At 46.2% G+C, this 19067-nt stretch overlaps 1 protein-coding gene across 8 annotated transcripts in view; it reads right to left on the bottom strand.

Moving 5' to 3' along the window:
- The window catches only part of LOC142958899 (serine/threonine-protein kinase WNK2), a 42291-nt gene that overhangs the window by 17660 nt on the left and 5564 nt on the right, over positions 1–19067 (bottom strand). For 7 of the 8 annotated variants that reach the window (XM_076099944.1, XM_076099920.1, XM_076099936.1 and 4 more), the window contains exons 3-12: positions 9616–9788; positions 8415–8635; positions 8169–8326; positions 6495–6583; positions 5778–5997; positions 3442–3718; positions 3222–3337; positions 2023–2940; positions 318–1403; positions 170–208 (exon numbers count right to left, since the gene is read on the bottom strand). In XM_076099944.1, the coding sequence (XP_075956059.1) occupies positions 170–208; positions 318–1403; positions 2023–2940; positions 3222–3337; positions 3442–3718; positions 5778–5997; positions 6495–6583; positions 8169–8326; positions 8415–8635; positions 9616–9788 (3297 nt within the window). The remainder of the gene's footprint in view (positions 1–169; positions 209–317; positions 1404–2022; positions 2941–3221; positions 3338–3441; positions 3719–5777; positions 5998–6494; positions 6584–8168; positions 8327–8414; positions 8636–9615; positions 9789–19067) is intronic. The other variant, XM_076099927.1, reaches the window with a different exon arrangement.

Raw genomic sequence — 19067 nt, 5'->3', positions numbered from 1 at the left:
AGCGCAGCTGCTTCCAATTCAGAACCAGGCACCACAATATGAGTAGCTCCAAAAGTAATAACGGCACTGCCATAAATAATCATGTTTTCCTGTTGAAGTGCATTCGTTTTCTGTCCCTTCAACATTGAGTCCCACAGTGACAAATTGTGTTGAGACAAAGGCGTTCTACCTGGTTCAGGATAGCAGCGATGCAAAGATAGGGTTGAAACTGATGAAAAATGAAAACAGGGCGAGGTCAGAACTCATGAAACTCAGAACTGGGGCACCATGTATGCCGCCTTGCTACGATATACCGTCTAGTGATTATCAACACTCACCTGTTGTGCTCCGTAGGTCTGTGGAGCACCAGAAGACTGTGCAGACAGGTACTGGCTCTGAGCGCTGAGGGCAGAATATGCATAGCTCTGCGAGGCAGCGTCAGGTAGTCCGACAGCAGGGTAACTCTGGTGTGTGGCTTCAACCGGCACCGTCGGGTGAAGCTGAGAAGCTGAGGTCTGAAGCTGTTGGACTGTAGACTGGGATACATCCTGGCTCTGTTGGGGAGCCGCGGTCTGCATGGCCGTCTGACTGTGCTTCTGTAGAGTTGGGGCGTGTACCTGTTGCTGACCAGCAGTCTGCTGACTTTGAGACAGGTGGGTAGGCTGTTGTGCCATTTGTTGGTGCATGGTGTGCAGAGTGTCTTGGTTGTGCTGGAGTTGAGGCTGAATGTAAGCCTGCCCAGCATGTTGTGTTAGTTGTATGTTGGTCTGAGTATTCAGGTGGTGCTCTTGTTGAGTTGGCATCTGTTGGCTGTAAAGTGCTGGTGTGGAGGAGCTCTGACCAGGCTGCTGACTCGGCAGTTTGACTGCGGCTTGGACGTGTTGCAGTGCACCGGGAGCTTGTGTCGGGTGACACTGGGCCATGGCTGCAACAGTCGGGGCTACAGATCCAAGAGGGTAGCCTTGTGCTGGCTGCTGTGCTGCTGCAGCAGTCTGAACTGGAGCGGGACATCCTGAAGCAGAGTGAGCCTGTTGTTGAGTTGGGCCCACGCAGTTCTGACAAGTCTGTTGCACATTCAAAGGGAAAGTCAAAGCGCTTGCTGCTCCGGCCTGCTGCTGTTGGTGGCCTGGTGCTTGGTAGCTCTGTGCGACATGTTGCTGCTGCACAGCTGATGCTGAAATATTTGCTGCAACTTGGGTCTGTTGCACACTTGGAGGTGTGTAGCTAGCAGCACCGACTGTATGCTGGATGTTGACTGAACAGAGACTAGCTGGAGCTGGTGCTGCGGCGCCGTGTTGGCAAGCATACGGAGCAGCAGGGTAACTGTGTCCAGGCTGGACGTACTGCAGCGGTGTGTGCACCGATGTGCTGGAAGACGGCAGGCCATGTACAGAAGGCTGATTGTGGTGACCTGCTGAACTGGCCTAAGGACACAAAGGAGAGAAATTCAAATTAGCCCCTCTCTCTCTTTTACCAGACAAGGATACAATCCCACAAATAATAGGGTGTGTCAATTACATTACAGGATGCAAGTATAATGACAGGATGAGGGATTAAAATAGGTTAATGAAACATGTGTTTCAACAAAGAGCAGGCGGTGACAGGTGTGCGCTAAAATAAGGACACAAAAGAGAAATGGTAGGAGAGTCCGAGAGGAGGGAGATCAGACAGCCGCCCCACCACCTCCAATCATAGGCCATCTATCCGAGGCAAGCCAAGGAGCAAGACAGGCGTAACATTGGGCCAGTAAAGCAGAAAGGAAACTGTTAATGTCTAGTTCAGCTCTAGAAGGGATTGGTTGAGGTTAATCAGCAGGAGAACGTGGTCTATTAGAGATTGTTCCATCGTCCTCCGACAGGATCAAGCTTATGATTTTTAAGAAGACAGTCAGCTCTGTAGGCCTATGCAGGTAGCGAGACTCAGACAGTAGACAAGATCAGGAGGAGATCAGACCAGCTCCATGCAGAATAACGCTTCATCTCCTATAGGCGGGGAGAGTTCAGTTAAGCAGTTGGCCCCACATGGGACACCAATGTGACCTACCACTCCGACAGCTCTGGTAACTTGATGCTCTCGGGCACAGAGTCTATCCTCGCAGTCCTGGACGGGTTCTTGGTCTCCAACCAAACCGTCACCCAGCGGATGACTCTTCAGGCCGTCGTTGCCATCACTGCGCGCCGGCCTGTGGGAGGCCGAGGAGTGCAGCAGGGAGGCTTGGGTGGGTGTGACGGGACAAGGGGCTGCTTTGCGGCTGATTATGTTGAACAGGGACTGCTGCAGCAGCGAGAAATCGGAACAATCACTCAAACCTTTCAGCCGTCCGTAACCGGGGGTGGTCATTGCTCCAACGGAGGACGTTTTCTGCCTTAAGTCACACGGACAGTGGTGCGTCGGCACGGCACCAGAAGGACGGCGGTGGCTCCCTTCCCGTGACCTTAGAAGAAGCAAAGAGAGGCAAGCCTGGCACACGTGGCCTCTGTGCGCCGCAAAATGGTGGTTATGATGAGCGGTGAGACTCAGAAGACTACTGAGGTCAGAGTGTCTTCGTTCACTTGGCACAGGCAGTGTTGAGTTCTCACTGGGGGCGTCTGATGACGGTCTGATTGGTGTGTCACTAAAGCGGCGGTGGTCAGAGGGTGAAGGGACAGGGAAGGCCTGCAGTACTGGCAGAATACTCTGGAAGGGGAACCCACCCGTGGCCTCCGAGTGAAGCTCTGGAGGGTCGAGTTCTAACCGGTTCTCCGGTGCCGTCGGGGTGTGACTGATTGATCTCCGTGACTGAATGAGGGCATGGAGTTGAGCAATTTGGTTTGCCCCGCGAGAGTCAAGAACTGGGGCGCTTCCTCTTCGGGCTGCAGCTCCTAAACGGGTCCTGAGCTCCGGGCTCAGTGTTGCCCCCCAAACTTGCCCCTTTTCACAGGAGTGAGGTCGATCTGTTAGAGAAGGGCTACTGCTCTGGCACTGATCAGGAGGAGCAACCCAAAAGCAAAACACATGTTACTCAAAATGAAGGAAAAAAAAAAACACAATATGAAGAGATGAGGACAAACACACGTGAATGTATGAGAAAAACATCTGCATCTAATATGCATGACTGTCCAGAAATGTGTTGACTGTGTGGATTCAGTGCCTGTGCTCAGCTCCAAGGCCACGTGAGCGAGGGCTGCTTTCAAACAGTGTGTGTTTTGATAAATCCGAATGTGCATGGTCCACCTGGGTGTGTGTATGCTCCTGATACACACCTGCTGTGTTGCCATAGTAATAGGCTCCAGCAGGGACTGGTAGAGGACACTCTGCTGGCTGCTGTGGGAGTCCGAGTACACAGTGGAGCCCATGCCACTGTCGAGTGTGCCGTCTGCTGCAGAGACGCACAGAAATCATGCACTCATTAAAAAGTCAGAGATTGAGCTCGTGTGTTTCTGAGTGGGGGGGGGGGGGGGGGGGGGGGGCAGGATCTCTTACACGTCACTGAGGTGGCACTGGCTGGTAGGTTACGCAGCCTGTTGTGCTGGTCTGCCTCCGGCTCTTCCGGCTCCAGCAAAGGCTGTCCTACATGCGCAACCCCGGCAGTGATGCCCTGCGATGGCGTCATCTGGACCCTGTGCCCGCCTTCACCTCCATCCACTGGAACCGCAGCAGACACCGTTCTCTCCCGTCTCCATTTGATCAGGGCCACGCGGTCCCTGAGCGACTTTCCCACAGTCTTAGCGTCGCTCTCGTGGAAGAAGCCCGACTCCACCTGACAAAGTAAAAAGGGGAAGAGCGTGACTTCCAGGATATTTTTAGCATGGAGCATGTGAGAGCAGAGAGAGCACATTGTGTGAGGGAGAGAGAAGGAGCAAGAGACGGAAGGGACAGAAAAATCTATTTCAAGGGGATCAGAGCAGTGGGGAAGTATCCTCTTTGTCAGCAGCTGGATTCATTGTTCACAACACAAGTGTCTAAATAACACATGTACATGCAAGAAGAAAATCGAATTCTGTCTCGACATAAAACCGCGTTTGAATTGGCTACAGAGCTTTAGCTCCTTCTGAAACTAGAGGACACTATTCAGCAGTACGAAAAGAAAATACTAGTCAAGCAGTTACTTTGTGCATATCAAAACTAATTAAACCAAGTTCATTCATCTAATGTGCCGCGTACAGCACAGTGTAAATAGCACTGAACACACATAGTAGTAAGCACAGAGTAATTAGGCATCATTAGCACAGTCAGAATAAATGACCCGAAAAAAGGGAGAGCCAGGTCCATCACTGGAGACAACTCGCATCTCTCATGTTGCCTCTCTGCAGAGAAAGAACTCATTAGAGCGACTTGACATGTGAGCATGCTGGCCTACGATCCCATTGTGCTGTGCGTCCACATGTCTGCCCTCATGCCCAGGGCGGTTGTTACAGAGAGGCATTCATTTCTTTCTCCCCAGCTTGACAGTGTGGTCAAGGCCAAAACAGAAGAGATAAATAGAGGGAGAGAGTGCAGACAGGAAAGAGGGGAAGAGATGTGTGGGAGGGAGAGAGCAACAATGAAGAGGAAGACTCTTTATTAAAAATCAAGAGGCAGAGAAACAGAAGGCAAAGAAAGCTGGTCCTCACTCACTAGCCATGTTTATATTCAGTGGCCAAGCTCATTTTAAGCAACCTTTTGAAATGTTGCAATATAGGAATGAAGAAAAGAAGCGTTTCCATCAACTGGTATGGAGCAAATAAACTCAGCTACAGCGCTAAAGGCTACACATGGCTGTACACCGCCAGTAAACAGAGTAGAAGAAGCAGATGCTGCAAACTGGAAACAAAACAAGTCGGCTACGAGAGAAACATGGAGGTCTTAAGGAATGGCGGGAAGGTGTTTCCATAACCCATAACAAAGGCAAACGACACCTCAAGCGAGTCTAAAAACGTTTGGAGTGAAATTTAGCTGTTTCCAAACAGCGTTTCTAATAATCCGTCAATGGAAACACGGCTGTTGTCTCACTGTCGTTGGATAAGTTTGATAATTGAGTATTAAACAAAACACTCGTATTTTGAATAATCTGAGGGACAGTGATTAATATACAGCTGACACACCTCACTCCTTTACTTACACATGATGTAGAGGTTTATAGTCTACACTGAAAAAAGATCCTGGTTTCAGATGTCTCACTGAAGACTTGGTCTCTCTCGTATTTCTGATGTACCCATTTCAGTTTTCCCATCCAAACCTGCTCATACCTGGCAACGACTGTTTGTATTCCCCATCTGAAGTCGAGCGGTGTTAACTCAACCTCTTTTAATCCCACAGCCCGATAAATAATTCCATGGTGCTGCAGAATGTTTGATGACAGTTATAAAGGCTTGAGGTGGGTATAATCATGGCTCCCACACAGAGTGTTTCTGGGCCAGGGTTTTATTGCAGGGCCTGTGTGGGGGCCTTATCTGATGGTGTTCACGAGAGAAAACCACGTCAACAAAACAAGAAAGAAAAAAAATCACTGTATTCCTGGAAGAGCAGAGTAAGTTATCTCTGACAATCTGCATCTGAATGCATTTCCCAATGATGAGATACGAGTAACGCCAGCAGCCAGAACGCACTAAGCCAGGCAGGCAAAATGCATAACCAGCATGGGTTCAAACTACTTCATTACTCAAACTGAAATTAGGGAAAGTTGAACACAAGGTTGAACCATGTGTAGATGCCATATTTTTAAGGTAGACTTATAATGTAGTAATAATGAGAAGACAAATCAAAAGGATTCTAAATCCAGATTCCTCTCAAAATATTTTACACGCATCAAATAATTATACCTTTAAATATTCACTCACCATTTCTTGTGCCACAACCTCAGGGACCTCCTTTTCCAGGTCAAACATGAACTCGATGGCTCCACTCTCCTTGTACTTTCCTTTTAACTTCTTGTGGTCCTCCACCCAAAGTTTCAGGGCTATAAAGTCCTTTTTCCCATCATCCTCCTCAGCTAGCTCAACCCTTACGCCCGTGTCCTCAGCAAAGAACGCGTGGTTCAACAGGTCCTTGATGGTGTACCTGGCAGAAGGAACAACAAAGGCACATATTGTATATTTTACTACAGCTAAAACGCTGTGTGGCACGTTCAGTTTGGCTCTCTTCTGTCGCCGTAGTGTGTGTGTGTGTGTGTGTGTGTGGGGCGCCTCTGCAGTTTCAGCTCGGAGACGTGTTCAAGCGGCGGAGCATCGTAAAAACACACTTCATTCAAACTCAACGGAAACAAAATAAAAGTCAGACTGCCCTCTTTCTATTGTTCCAAAAAAATAGAATTGAATAGAAGAAGCCACTGGAGGCTAATTAAGGGTCATCTTCCCCTCTGTACACAAACTCATTATGTAACAGAAATAGAGGGACACCCTGCAGACATGGTGGGGAGACTGCAGTGCTGCTGAGAGCCCAACTGTCAGCACCACAGCAATGAAGCAGGGGGAGGCGAGACAAGGCATGGAAGATGAGAGGGCACCTTGTGGGCCCTATTGGCTGGACACCGGACAATGATGGGCACAGTCACTCACCGCTCCTCTTTCTTTTGGCAGATACACTCCCCAATAATCTCCTTGATTTCAGGATCCATGACCTTGTTGTAGCTGGCGGGCTTCACTCCCTGAAGAAAGGGAAATATAAACACAACTCTGAGGACACGCCATGAAAGGATGCTGTGTTGATGAAAAATAGCAAAAAACAAAAGGAAAGAGAGCGCGGGGATGTTTTTTTTGTCACCCGAAATCTGATCTTTTAAGTGTCAGACACTCACACCCTGCAGGCTCATCAACCTCGACAGAGCGCGGCAGCTGTGGTCAGCTTGAATCCATGTCAGTTGCAATGGATTCCAAAAGGCATAAAAGCGCCCAAAGAAAGCCTTCAAACCACTCCTGCAGCAGCGTCGACCTCTCTTCATCCGAGAGCTCAGTATGTGCACAAGATTATAGCTCAACACCAACATGCAGACACGACCTCGTGAGTTTGTTGGTGGGCAAGCGTGCTGATCGGTGCACGTTTGAGCAAATCTCCCGTTCCCGTTCCTGATGTTTTGCTTGTGAACTGCAATTGTAAAACAGCTGTCCTTAATTAATATGGACAGACAGTGACAGCAGGAGTGGTTTGAGAAGTTTCTATAGACGTTTCTCCACAGTGGGTGTTTCACACACAATAGATTTTGGTTTTACTTTTAACATGGTGGAATTTTTGGTAATAGAAAATGTTGTTAGCTCAGCACTCTGACCTCACTTTCTCCATCTAAGTCATAGAAGATATGCATCCTCCGTATTTACTAACTAATTATGAAGCTACATGCAGCATGTGCTCAGGGAGCAGTTTAAAGCTATCAGGGTTTCCCTTTGATCAATCTCCTATTAATATCCTGCAGTGGTCCCTGCAGGGCACTCTAACATGCATACAGTAGCAATGCAGAGAACCGTATCCAGAAGCAGCTGCACCGATGCTGCCCGGACATTAACAAAGGCCTTCTCTCTTTTTTTTTTTTTTTTTTCAAACAGCAGGTGAACGATATCTCAGATTTCCACATGGCTAAATCTCCAGTGTGGAAAATCAATACCCTTCATCAAATCAGGAACACTATGGCGACTTTAAACACCCCTCAATCTAAAAACAGTTTGCAGCAGCATGTTTTACACACTCATTGGGCTTCATCTAAAAAAAAAAAAAAAAACACAAAGGACTCCCTCTGTGACTCCATATGGCTCGTTAAGATTCTTCCGATTATGTGACGAAGCAGCTAAAAACATCCCAGACATCATTGCACAGTATCTCTCAAATTACTAAATGCATGCTACGATCAAGGCCTCTTTGACAAGACTGTGGTATGAACACAATTAAAGAGTAAAACTGTATGTATGCTAGGAGAATGAGAATATTTGTGACCGTTTTGTTATTGATATATGAATACTTGATACTATTGAAATCATTAATAAATACATTGCCTACAAGTTGTTGTATACAGTGTGTGTGAATACTAATGTACAATTGATGCAGGCCCTGTTTCGCCTGTACAGTTATTAATATCTCTGCCAGGATGATCATGCGATTCAGCCGCTGTTACGTGGGCAGACGGATTGGTGAGTTTCGTTTTATTTAGCCAAGATTGTATGAAATGAGCCGATGGCCTGCATACATCACCACTTTTCTGATTTCTGAATCAAACTAGAATAATGTAGAGTATGTGGACTCACACTAGTGACTTTGCGGTATATCTGAGCAGCATTCTGACACTCGGAGTAGGGGTATTCAGAGGTGGCCATTTCTAGCATACACATGCCAAAGGCGTAGACATCCACAGCCTCATCATAGTGTTCTTCATACATCTCTGGAGCCATGAACTCTGGGGTGCCTGAAGAGAAAATACCCAATAGATATGTCATTTATCTCTTTACTGGAAGAAGCATGTATCTGTAATGTTATATTTCAAAGTCTCCTACCTATGACGCTCTTAGCAAAGGAAGCCGCCTTGAGTGTTGCCAGTCCTAAATCCCCTATTTTGACCGAGCCGGTAGGTCCAGTGATAAAGATGTTGTCACATTTGAGGTCCCTGTGGATGATGGGGGGGGTCCTGGTGTGCAGAAAGTGAAGGCCTTTCAGGATCTGTCTGCACCAGCTCCTCAGCACCTTGGGCTTCATTACCTTGAAGCGCTTTAGATAGCTGTAGAGAGAGAGGGAAACACATTACCTGACCATGAAAGGAGTTTCAAAATATATTTTCAGGAAAACATTAATAGGCTGACATTTCTATGACACACTTTAGAAATGGCAAAAGTTAGAGGTCACTTTAATCACTGTAAATATCTGCTTCATTCACAAACAGTTATTATTATTACTATTATTATCTCCGCCAGGAAATCCTGCAATTGGTTGTGTGTGTGTGTGTGTGTGTGTGTGTACGACTCACCGCTAGTGAGTGTGCACCTCTGTGTCTGCCCACGGCTTATCTTTCATGCTGCTGCAGCAAACTGCTGAATATTTTGGGTGGCCTGTTGTGGCTGCATGCTGAAGGACCTCTCGTGGTCGCGGTGACTCACACTTTCTCAAAACACCTTTTATTGCCTGTTTTATACAGCCATTGACTGCTTGCTGACTCCTCACTCGCTACTCCTCACAGGCCCCCGGCCGGTAGGGGCCGCTAGTGATAACACAGCCGAGTGAATCTCCGACCCCCCATCTGCTACTCTGCTTGCATACATCCCAGCTTGTTTTTGAGTTTGAATGAAGTGTGTATTACTTTACCACCCATTGGTTGCGTACATCACTGGTTGTTAGCCGGCTCCCTTTTATTGTTTTGTACGGTTTGTTTGGCTAACCGCTGACGGATCTAATGCTACAAGTACACACACTGCTGAACTTCTCCCACAGCTTTGAGAGTTCCATTTAGTTTTTGGCAAGATTGTATGACGTGTCTTATACGGCGACCTCGAGCCCATTCCCTGTATTCAACGCCGGTTGTTTTTGAAGTGTGTTTTAGGACGCCTCACAGGCCAATGGTGTCTAGAGGGGGGGGGTTAGCCAATTGTGGGTTTTATTAATTCAATAACACAATACAGCAGTTGTGGTGGAGATCTGCACTCTATTGAGGGCACCTTTCTATGGTGATTTTTTGGAGTCGTCTCTGCCTTCAACTGTACTCACGTCTTTAGCGTTCCCGACGTCATGAGCTCCGTTACCAACACAATGTACTTCTTCCCTTTAAGGGGCGACTCCCAAAAGTCATAGAAACGGACAATGTTGGGATGTTGAAGGCCCTTCAACATCTCTGCCTCCTCCTTAAAGCGCTGACGTTCCACTTTCGACAGCTTGCGATCCTAGAGGAAAGACGACAGATGCAGCAGAAAGAAGACGTGAATATGAAGCCCTAATGATAAGATACTTCTTCCAACATATTTCCTTCGCAGGAACGACCAGATGGAAGAGGCTTTCACCCTGAACTCATCTCCCTGCACATTTTAAATTCATGCATCCAGTATGTTTTAGCAAGTGGGAAAGAGTCGGTCATTGAGTCGTCTACACATCTTTAATTAGACCGTATGTGTATCAAAGCAGATAACAGTGTGTGTGTTTGGAAAGAATCCAAATGAGTGGCTTTCTTAGGCAGAAAACATATCATGTATGCGTGTGATATGCATTAAAACGACTTTTTATTTAATACCAGTCAGATGTGACCTTACTCACAGAGGCTTTAGAAAGAGACATTAAAAGGGTGACAAGAGAGACTTGGGGGGGGGGGGGGATGAACATTCACGTGGTCACACCCACTACCCACTGCAGCTAAAGGTTATGTGTCATCGATCTTTTTCATCTTCCTCCATCTCTCCTTCACTTGCTTGCTCCCTCTCTCTTCCGCTACCTTTTGCTCCTCTACCCCCCCCCCCCCCCCTCCCCCATATCTGCAATCCGTCTCTGCACCCCTAACACCGACCACTCCCTTTCTCCGGAAGCAAACACCCCCCCCCCCCCCCCCCACACACACACACACACACAGAAACACCCTCGGTAAGCGATGCCGCTCAACCCCTTCCCTCTCCGGTTCTCTGTGAGGCTGACCCCGCTCTGAGAGCACGCAGACTCTAGGTAGCGCCGAGGGGTTCTTTACTGCGATTTCCCTTTTTTCGTTTAACCACCACGGCAACGACTTATGTAACAAACACGCGCGCACACTCAGCACTTAGCGAGAGGACTTGAAAGCACGACCCCACCCACCGACGGTGGAATGCGATGAGCACAACGTAGCGAGATTAAATCTATTCAATTATTCAACCACAGCGAGATGAAAATGCACAACAAATACAAAAATCAGCCTGAATAACCTAAAAAATTAACTATGACGCAAGACGCGCTGTGATGTGACGATAAAGCAGTGTGTGTGTGTGTGTGTGTGTGTGTGTGTGACTGTGACTTATTGGGTTTTGTGTGCAAGTGTGTGGGGGGTGGGGATTTTCACTGCACTCTTCCGAAGTCCCATGAATAATTCAGTTCTGCAGAGAACCTTTTCTACTGAGGCGAGCTGAGCGATGGAGGGCTGGTGCCGCCCAAGTTGGGCTGGGTTATCCCCAAGCGCTCTCTGCTGCATGAGAGCAGCACTCGGACTGAAGTTTACCTGAACCACAGGTCTGAAAGGAGGAGAGACACTGACGGCTTAGAGCAGATTTGAACCCTTTAGCACTGCAGCTTTCCTCCCTCCTCTCTTCTCCCCCACATCCCCCTTTCATCTTTCCTCCTCCCTCCTCCTCTCATCATCTTGGCGCTCATCTTTCAGGAATCCCGCTGCTGTTCGTAAATAACACCCCCACGGAGTGTTCCCCAAGTCCCAATCAAACTCCCCACAGACACCTCCGTCCGCTCTCCTACTTCTGTTTCCCCTCTCAGCAGCCGTTGGGGCTGCTGCATAATTCAGAAGCCACATGTAGGCTCAGAGGTGTTGTGCACAGCATGGAGGGGATACACAGACGGATACATATGCACACTGAGGCAGACACCTGAAGTATGCCGCTCACAAGACACACGGAGCCAGACAAATGGCATCGCGGCAAGCAATCGGCAAATGAGATTCATTAGTAGCTTCATAGTTACTGTGAGGGGTGTGTGACTGATCGTTTCATTACATTTGAAAATCGCAAAGCGCTGCATGAATGTTTTCAGAGTCGTATCAGGCCGGTGCTGCACACATGGCTAAAGAAAAGGCTCAGCTGGCCACAGCAGAATGTGGAGCCGCCCAGGCGAGGTTAATCTCTCTCTCATACACACACACACACACACACACACACACACACACACACACACACACACACACACACACACACACACACACACACACACACACACACACACACACACACACACACACACACACACACACACACACACACACACACACAAAAAAATGGATTGTGACATTAGCAGGAAGCATTGTATAAAGCTGTGCTTGACTTACATCTGTGTGCTGGACTGTATTAGTTCCCCGGCTACAGGTACACAGACATATGGGACCAGGTTATAGATTAAAACATTAGTCCTGGGAGGTTTGCAGGCTAATATACCGTGCAAAACTATGTGTTCAAATCAAGTTTCCGGCGTAATGTCCCATGTTATCGTTAATGCATGCTGTTCGTTTAAGAAGAAAGCGCTCTTATTGTGGAGAGATCGGCTCAGGGACTTGAACGCAGCTTTTTCGAGTCTTCTGGATTCAGTTGCTCCTCTAACTACTAAAACTAGACAGTCAAATATTTCTACTATGATGAACAACTGGTTCTGCTCAAACATCACAAACACCAGTGAGGCAAGACATTGTTTCGCTGACAACAGAATGACACGGCACATTTGTCCCTGCAGTGACTGCACTTTTTGCTTGATAGAAAGAAAACGTAGCCAAGTGCCACAGGGACTGAGAGGGTTTATATCAGGGTGAGCGTTGACTATTGATTATGGCCTAATAGAACCAGACTGCCCCCAGTGGGGGAGCTGTGGGGCTATGGAGAGCTGAGGCCAGCCACCTCTCTGGAGCATCAATCCAAGAAACATGTGACGGACACAAACACACACAAGTGAGTGATGGACGCCGATGGTGTTCTCAAACTGAGGAAAACGTAATAAACACAAAGCTGAAACCTTGTGTGGAGTGTATTAATAACAATAACTCACATTTGTCATCATACACAACGGTCACACCCAGAGAAAAGGTGAGTCATGAGTCGTGATTTATCAAGATGGATTCGTCACATAACTGAAAACTACATATTACAAATTAAGGGTGTGGCCTTTAGCCTAAAAAAATAATATTTCAGTCGGCTTAGAGCAGATAAACAGACAATAACCACTTTCTATTCAATTAGTTTATTACTGTAAAATGTTGAATACAACAAAATCAATGAAATATGTGACGAGCAAAATGAAATTAGTATGTTGATTAGTCTCTTGTATTAATGGGACTTTATTTTTCACCAATAAAAGGTTGGTACCGTCACATGTGTGTGTGTGTTGCTGTGTTTATGAATCAAAAACAATCCGTCTTATATTGTGCGGGACTGGATCATTATTATTAACCCCAGAAAAGTCTCCTCCGTCTTACTTTTGGCTGCTTTGAAGTTACATAATAGAGAAAAGGCGAGTAGCAAAGCACTGAGGCAAAGGTAACAGGCTTTTTCTCTAGGAAGACGTCGAAAGACTATAAAGTTTTTGGACGAGGCTATAAAATGAGCAAGCAGCTGACCCAAGTCTCCATCCAGACACCACCCAGTCTGTTTAATGTAGAGCTGCGTATTCTCACAGTAGCCCCGATGAGACCACAAGAGTTCACAGGTTCTCAACTAATATTCAAATCTTTAAAATCAGTCACAGTCAACCAGTGAGATCCACAACCGACTGAAGTAAACTTACTGCGAGAGCAACAGGTTTCATCATTAGTCCCAATTATAACAGCAAAATAACACACAAAAAAATCAATATCGTCTCGCCACAGCTTTGTGGTGCTAATTACAGTTTCCTGCCCCCCCCCCCCCCCCCCCCCATTAAACTGGCCTTATCTTGATCCTTAGTTAATAAGAAGCAGATTAGCATCATTTGGGTTTAGCAACAATAGTGTGACAGCGATTTAAACAGTGTATATTTAAACAATCTGTCGACAACCTCGACTGTAAAACAGCTAAACCCAGCGTGCTCCAACACTTGTCTAAGGAGATTAAGAAAGAGAATTCCAGGATGTACTTAAAAAACAAACTAAAACCGGACGCTGTTGAAATCATGAAGGCATTCAAAGTTAAGCCTCACACACACACACACAGACATCTCAACAATGAGGATGTTTGGAATAAAGGGACTCAAAGGTTGCCAGGCTTACGGAAGTATGCAAAAACTTGCTTGGTCACCCTGCCACCCTCTGCACCCGTCCTCAATAACAAATGACGACTGCGGCACCGACACTCAATGAAAGCTGGTGCAGGGCGAGCCGTGAGCCGGCAGACTGCCCACAGCGGAGTTTTGTCCCATCGGTCATGACTGCAGGAGAATGTATTTGGGCAGCAGCTGTGGCGGTCTCTCTGTTATCTCTATTTCACCGGTACCCCGACATGAAGCCACTCTACACCCCAAGCGGTGCTAATTGGCACACTGGCACTCAGGGTGGCACAGTCTGCTTGACGGGGTTATCGTTCAACACGGTGTTGGTTGAACACAATAATGGTCCTCATGTGTCCACAACAGCAGAACGTTATTCAATTATGCAACGCCTGATATGAATTGAGCGCTATATTCAGTCTCCCTCTCTGAATTTCTTCTTGCTTTCTCTACGCTTCACCAAATTGTGCTAGCTCATAAAAGAAAGACAAAAAAACATGGTGGCGTACGTCAGATTTTGTGTTATTGTGGTCGTATAAATGGAATTAATGGTGCTGTTAGATTGCTACCGTAAATACAGGAACGTGCGGCAGAGTAAACAATTTGTTTTTGAAAGGCTAAACGCCAAAAAATACGGATTGAAGCAGAATATTTCGTTAGATATAACGTAAGATTACTATTTTTGACTAACAAAGTGATTTGTAAGCTGCGCATTCCCCAAAGAGTAGTTGGACAACAACTCATAATCAACAATCATCAGGGCAACAGAACATAAACATGACCGTCAGCGATCCCAGCATGCCTTTGTGCAACATAAGGCTTGCTCTCTATACATTGTGCCAACTTATGGGTATTGCAACATATGCGTCTCCAGTCCATAGATATTTATAACTGTGTGTGCCTCTCTCTTCAGCATTTTTATTTCCTGTGTAGTTTTTTCTTAAAGCAGTGTCGTCAGTAGGGGAATTTCAATATCTCCCAATCCTTTCTGAACCAGGAATTGACTGCTGTAAGATCAAGAGGACATCAACAATGTGCACGTATCGGCACAACCTCGTCTTATTATCAAAGCACATCAGTTGCTTGTCATCTTTGTTCCTGTCTTTCAGGCTCCTCCCGGACACCAGCACTGTTAAAATCTGCCTTTAGCCAAATGACTATTATGCTGTTTGGGTGTGAGCTGAGTGAGCTCAGACAGATGAGGGGGAAGAGATAAGGAGAAGCTGTGAGGAGACGTATAACCGACGCCACCACACCCCCAGAACCCTTAGTCAACAGGAGAACAACAAGGCATTATGTCACCGCTGCGCTTAGGACTTAAACTAACCACAGTGAGAGTTCGTTGCAGAGGTGTTCGAGTGTGTAACTGTGCGTCTTTCTGGCCGATTGTGACGGGAAGTTGGCCAATGTGGATTAGGCCACACACGAACCTCCTGTAAAGCTCTTTGCTGTGACAGACTAAATGCAGAGGCTGAGAAACAAATGGTTCTTTGACACGGAGAGAAAGAAACAAAAACTCGTGATTACACACTTGCCTCTTCAAGAGAATAATACTTCTTACACAAAAGGCCATGACAACTGCTGACTCATCACATCTTTGTCGAGAGCCTGAATGAGGCTGGGATATTTATTTTTTAAATCAAATACGTGCCTCTAGGTATCTGGAAATATTTTTATTTTTCTCTCAAATCCCTCAAATTTGGTGAGAAGTCATGACAAAGACCACCCACTGCATCATTTTGAAAACTGCAAAAGAGCGGGCAAGAGGCTGAGAGATGAAACCACGCCCACTTCTGTACGGAGACAGCCGCGTATGGATGAATTTACTGTTTATCAAACCACAAATGAGACAAGAATTACACCCTGTGGCCCCACATTCCAGCTGTTTGGAGACCTGTTTCGGAGACTGACCATCGCGGCTGTAGAAAACTCAAATTAGGCCGGCGTAAACCCTAGCGCCTCAGTCTCTGGAGCGGCTGTAGTCTCCTATTGGAGGGGAGCAGGTACCCGCCACTGTCCCCGTCCACCAGCTCCTCTCATTTTCTGTAACGTCAGTATATTTATTTGATTAATCAATTGACCGATAAAAAGTCAGAAGACTGAAAACAAATGGCAAAATAACAATTTCCCATAGCCGAAGGTTATGTCTTCACATTGTTTGTTTTGTCCATCCAACAATCCAAAACTCAAATATATTCAATTTACACACACACACAACATAAACCAGAGACAAGTAGGAGAGCTTTGAGAAGCTGGAACCAAAGAATCTATGACTGTTTTTAGCGATTTGATTAAAATAATTGATTCATTGAGTAATCTTTTCAGCACTGAAGCAGATAAGACCGGCCTGCCGGTGTGTTGGCTGGACTCCAACCTTAGAGACACAGAGAAAAAGACTGAGGGAAAAGTCCCACGGTGGCCTAATGACTGATGTAATGCTACAGAAGAAATGGGCTCCAAGTCTTCCATTATGCACTTCATACAATCGTGCCAAACCGCCAAGGTAAACTCACCAAACAGTCTAGGCTGAGTGGTGACGAGGTACAGCAGTGTGTGCACTGGTAGTCCTGTCAGGTATTAGCGGTTAGCAAACACACCGTCCAAAAGAAAAACAATAACAGTGAGGCGCTCAGCAGTAGGTGTGCTGGTATTTCAGTTAGCTGTTAGTGTGTCTAAAACAATAGCAGTGAGCAAACTCTATCCACCCCACTGCTCATCTGGCTGCAGGTCTGGCGGCGATGCACTCAGCTGTGTTATCACTAAATGCTGCTACCAGTCAAGGGCCAGTTAAGAGTGAGGAGTACGCAGGCGGTCAATAGCAATATAAAACAGGTCATAAAAGGTGTTGTGAGGAAGTGCAAGTCATCGCCACCATGTGAGGTCCTTGACCGTGCAGCCATAGCCGGCCACCCAAAACGTCATGCAGTTTGCTGGCCGTGGACAAACAGTGGTGCACACTCACAACCAAACACATAACCTCTCCCAACGGCTTACTGTTGGTGGAGATAATAAGTGTGATTCCCGTTTAGGCCGTCATCCAAGACAAGATGCTCAATCCCACACTTCAAAATCGCCCAAATATTCTGGGGGAAACCTCAGTGTTCCGATCAGACGCTCAGCAAACAGACTTGTTAACCTCCCACGACCCGATAACAGGGATTCACTGAGATTCACACGACCACAAATTATCACCGTTCTCCTTGTGCCCCTCTTCAGTAGGGCTGAAACTATTTTGAAATTCATGTTTCCTTTTTTGTTATTCTACAGTCAAGCAGCAAACATCAAAATAGGCCATGTTCACAAATATGCTTGATGTCTATGTAAACCCCTAATGAAGCCATAAAGTTAGAGTGCGGAGTCAGTGTGAGCTCCTGTTCCTGCATCACTGATGATGGGGGTTGGAGCGGAGACGAGACAGAGAAGAGAGGCATTCTGGGTAGAGACGTCCTGAGCCGAACCTCCTCCCGAGGGACCTTTACCAAAACCTGTCCTAGAACCAATCTCAAGAGTGCTGAGTAAAATGCATCAAACTGTAACAGTAACTACAGACAACTTCTGCAGGAGGAAGGAACCAATGAGGAAGAAGAGAGTCAAAGTGCTGCATGGTTTGATAACAGAAACACAAAACCCACAGTAGCTGCACTACATGAACGTCTTTTTTGGTTGAGATACAAAGTGTGTGTGTGTGTGTGTGTGTGTGTGTGTGTATATGCGTTTCCGGTCCCACTCCAACACATGGGCAGGTTTCACCGTGGTGCTAATTACATTCATTGTGAACTCAAAAAGTAACACTTGTGATTCATCAACGGTGTGCAGATTTATTTTGCAAGAGCGACTGAAGGTGGACACTGTGGCTGTCACAAGCAATCCCAAAATAATGACTGTCAATGCGTCTCTGGACCGCACGCAGCAGAGAGTGAGAGAGTGAGAGAGTGAGTGAGTGAGTGAGTGAGAGTGAGAGAGAGAGAGAGAGCTCGTACAACACACTTATTTTTACAGTCTATGGAGCTCATTCCCTTCTGGTCCTGTAGTTGGTAAAGGTTGGGAGAGCTCCTCTAGTGGGTTTAGTGCCCGAATGATTTGATCAGTTGCGCAACACTCAGTGAAGCGTCGCGCTGTAGAGGAGACAGAAACGCCGACAGACGTGCAGCAAGAGCACACGAGGAGCAGGTTGCCTAAACATCATCTCAATAATTAATTAATAGGCAATTTGAATAAATCATCACAGTTAGATCCGTTCAAACTATAGCACCTTTACAAGACAGTCTCATAAGACTCGACCACACTATCTATTATGTGGTGTTTATGTTTGTTGTATTTTCTCCTAAAGCACTACTTCACTTTGTGACTTTTCCTTTGAAATAAAACAGCATATTGTTATTTCTGTAAAATGTCTATTACCAAAGCGTTTATCAGTGATACAGAACAAAAGATAAATGTGATAAAGTCAGTCTGGAGCCCCGTCTGACACAGAGTCAGTAAGTTAGGATTTAATGAGTATTCTTAACTTTCAACTGTTTTAATTCCATGCTTCCCATCTAGTTCTGAAATTAAATAAAGTAAGCGTTAGTGGCAGGTGAGCCAGAGTAAGCACACACACACGTGTATAAAATGTACATATATCCGAGACACTCAAACCTCACAATTTTAAAGCTAAACAATAAAAAAATGGAAGCAAATATATGATTCATATATAAAATAGGCCTTGAACATAAGCTTTACATATATAACGAGCTGTCAGGATAAACATTAAGATGCTAGTGCGACTGTGAGGCCTTTTGTTTCCCCCTCATTGTTACGTAAATAGCTTAGTGATGAAGAGGTCAACTAGAGCGTGCGTTGAAAGTACCCCTCGTCTTCATTGCACAGAGCCTACAGTCAGCGTTAACACACAGAGGTGCTCCACATTCATTCATACAAACAACCTTTTTAAATTCCAAGAGGGATTACTCATCCTAATGAGCTGCTGGGACACTTCCTATGGGGCAGAGACGAGGGAGGTCAAAGGTCATTTAGGCTACTTAAACTTTCATCAGTTCAAAGTCAGACTGCAGGTGTGTGTGTGTGTGCTGAAGGTGTGTCTCTGGAGGTATGATCCATGAAGACAACACGATAACAGTCAGATGTGCAGGCACAGCGAGGATGATGTCATATTTTGGCCAATTATTTTGAGTTGCTGCACACTTAAACATGTTTTTTTTAAAGCCATTAACTAAATAATATAACTGTACTTTGATGAAACACATCAATGCTGG

This window comes from Anarhichas minor, unplaced genomic scaffold, assembly GCF_050575085.1.
Source record: "Anarhichas minor isolate MPS153535 unplaced genomic scaffold, ASM5057508v1 ptg000003l, whole genome shotgun sequence".
NCBI classification, from domain to species: Eukaryota; Metazoa; Chordata; class Actinopteri; order Perciformes; family Anarhichadidae; genus Anarhichas; species Anarhichas minor.
The sequence above is the reverse complement of the archived record's forward strand: the minus strand, read 5'-3'. Positions and strand labels throughout refer to the sequence as shown.